This window comes from Trachymyrmex septentrionalis, unplaced genomic scaffold (genome assembly GCF_001594115.1).
Source record: "Trachymyrmex septentrionalis isolate Tsep2-gDNA-1 unplaced genomic scaffold, Tsep1.0 scaffold108, whole genome shotgun sequence".
In the NCBI taxonomy this organism is placed as follows: Eukaryota; Metazoa; Arthropoda; class Insecta; order Hymenoptera; family Formicidae; genus Trachymyrmex; species Trachymyrmex septentrionalis.
Window position 1 is genome coordinate 143610 of NW_017304207.1, and position 1219 is coordinate 144828.

The 1219-nt window shown below is 29.5% G+C and overlaps 1 protein-coding gene across 1 annotated transcript in view; it reads right to left on the minus strand.

Moving 5' to 3' along the window:
- Window positions 1-484, minus strand: part of LOC108747430 (actin-binding protein IPP) — a 4289-nt gene extending 3805 nt beyond the window's left edge. Inside the window, exon 1 of the mRNA XM_018484879.1 lies at window positions 167-484. Coding sequence (XP_018340381.1) covers window positions 167-227 — 61 coding nt within the window. The 5' untranslated portion in view covers window positions 228-484. The remainder of the gene's footprint in view (window positions 1-166) is intronic.
- Window positions 485-1219: the final 735 nt, after the last annotated feature.

Here is a 1219-nt window from a genome sequence, read left to right on the forward strand (position 1 = left end):
AAAATTAAGTAAATCAAAGTTACAACCTTTTTAATACTTCCAAGAGTTTAATTAAAAGAAAATAATTAAGACATTTTAAAATTTAATATATGTATAATCAATAAGTTCTTCTAATAATTTAACCAGGCGGTTTAAGTATCTAAGGATCGTTTTGCGAGATACTTACGACATAAACGAGAAAGCACCCTGTAAAACGATTTGATGTTATTTTTCCCCTTTAAACGCATCACTACCACCGCATGTTTGACAGATTCGTCGATTGATTCCGTACGCGCGGAACACAGTAACACAGATCGTTCCTGAAAACGTCGCGAGACGCGACTTCTGCTCAGATTGAATAATAAATTTCGTTGACAAGAGGCTTGATATACGTCAGATAACCTATTTAAGTACGTGAAAATAGACAAAGCTAGTCGAGATGGGAACGACGTCAGTGCAGCCACGAAGAAAAAGAAGATCCCTATTCGATCCTCTTGACACCGACGAGATACTATTAAAGACCGATATCCTTACGGGAGTTCGCGTCCTTGTAAATATTGAAGTGATTAAAAGTTAAAAACTAATATTGCAGTAATTTTATGATTTATTGGTTTAATAGACGTATTTATGCATTTAAAACTCAATAATAGTCGATTTTTCTTTAAAATTGTGATTTCAGTGTTATGTCAAAGTTTGATTATCAACAGAGATAATAACTGCGGAGAAAAAAATAGTAATTTTTCTACAATATGTAGGATATTATAGCTTTACAAGTATGCATATTTATTTATGGAACATTTATATAATAAATAATCATGAATTTAATAACGTATGAGCCAAATATTTATGTTAATAATAGTAAATTTATATCAATTGTCGGTAATGTCAGTGTTCTTTAATTACCTTTTTATACCACCAAAAATTTACCCAGGGTTGAAAGTCTTTAATAGAATTTCGTCGGTACTCTTGACCTCTTTTACTTACTTTCCCCAAGAAAAAAAAATGTTACCAACCGGAATCCCTAAAACTCTCGATTAATCACTGATTTCCATTTTGGATAAGAAGGGTGCTCAGATTCCTCCTTTCAATTTCAAAACATGCAAAAATCGCGAAAACAATTCATTATTTAAAAAATAATTAAAGAAAAATTAATTCAAAATGCACATAATTATATAAATACGTAATACAAATATTTAATAATAATTATATATAAATAATATATATATACATAATAATTAAT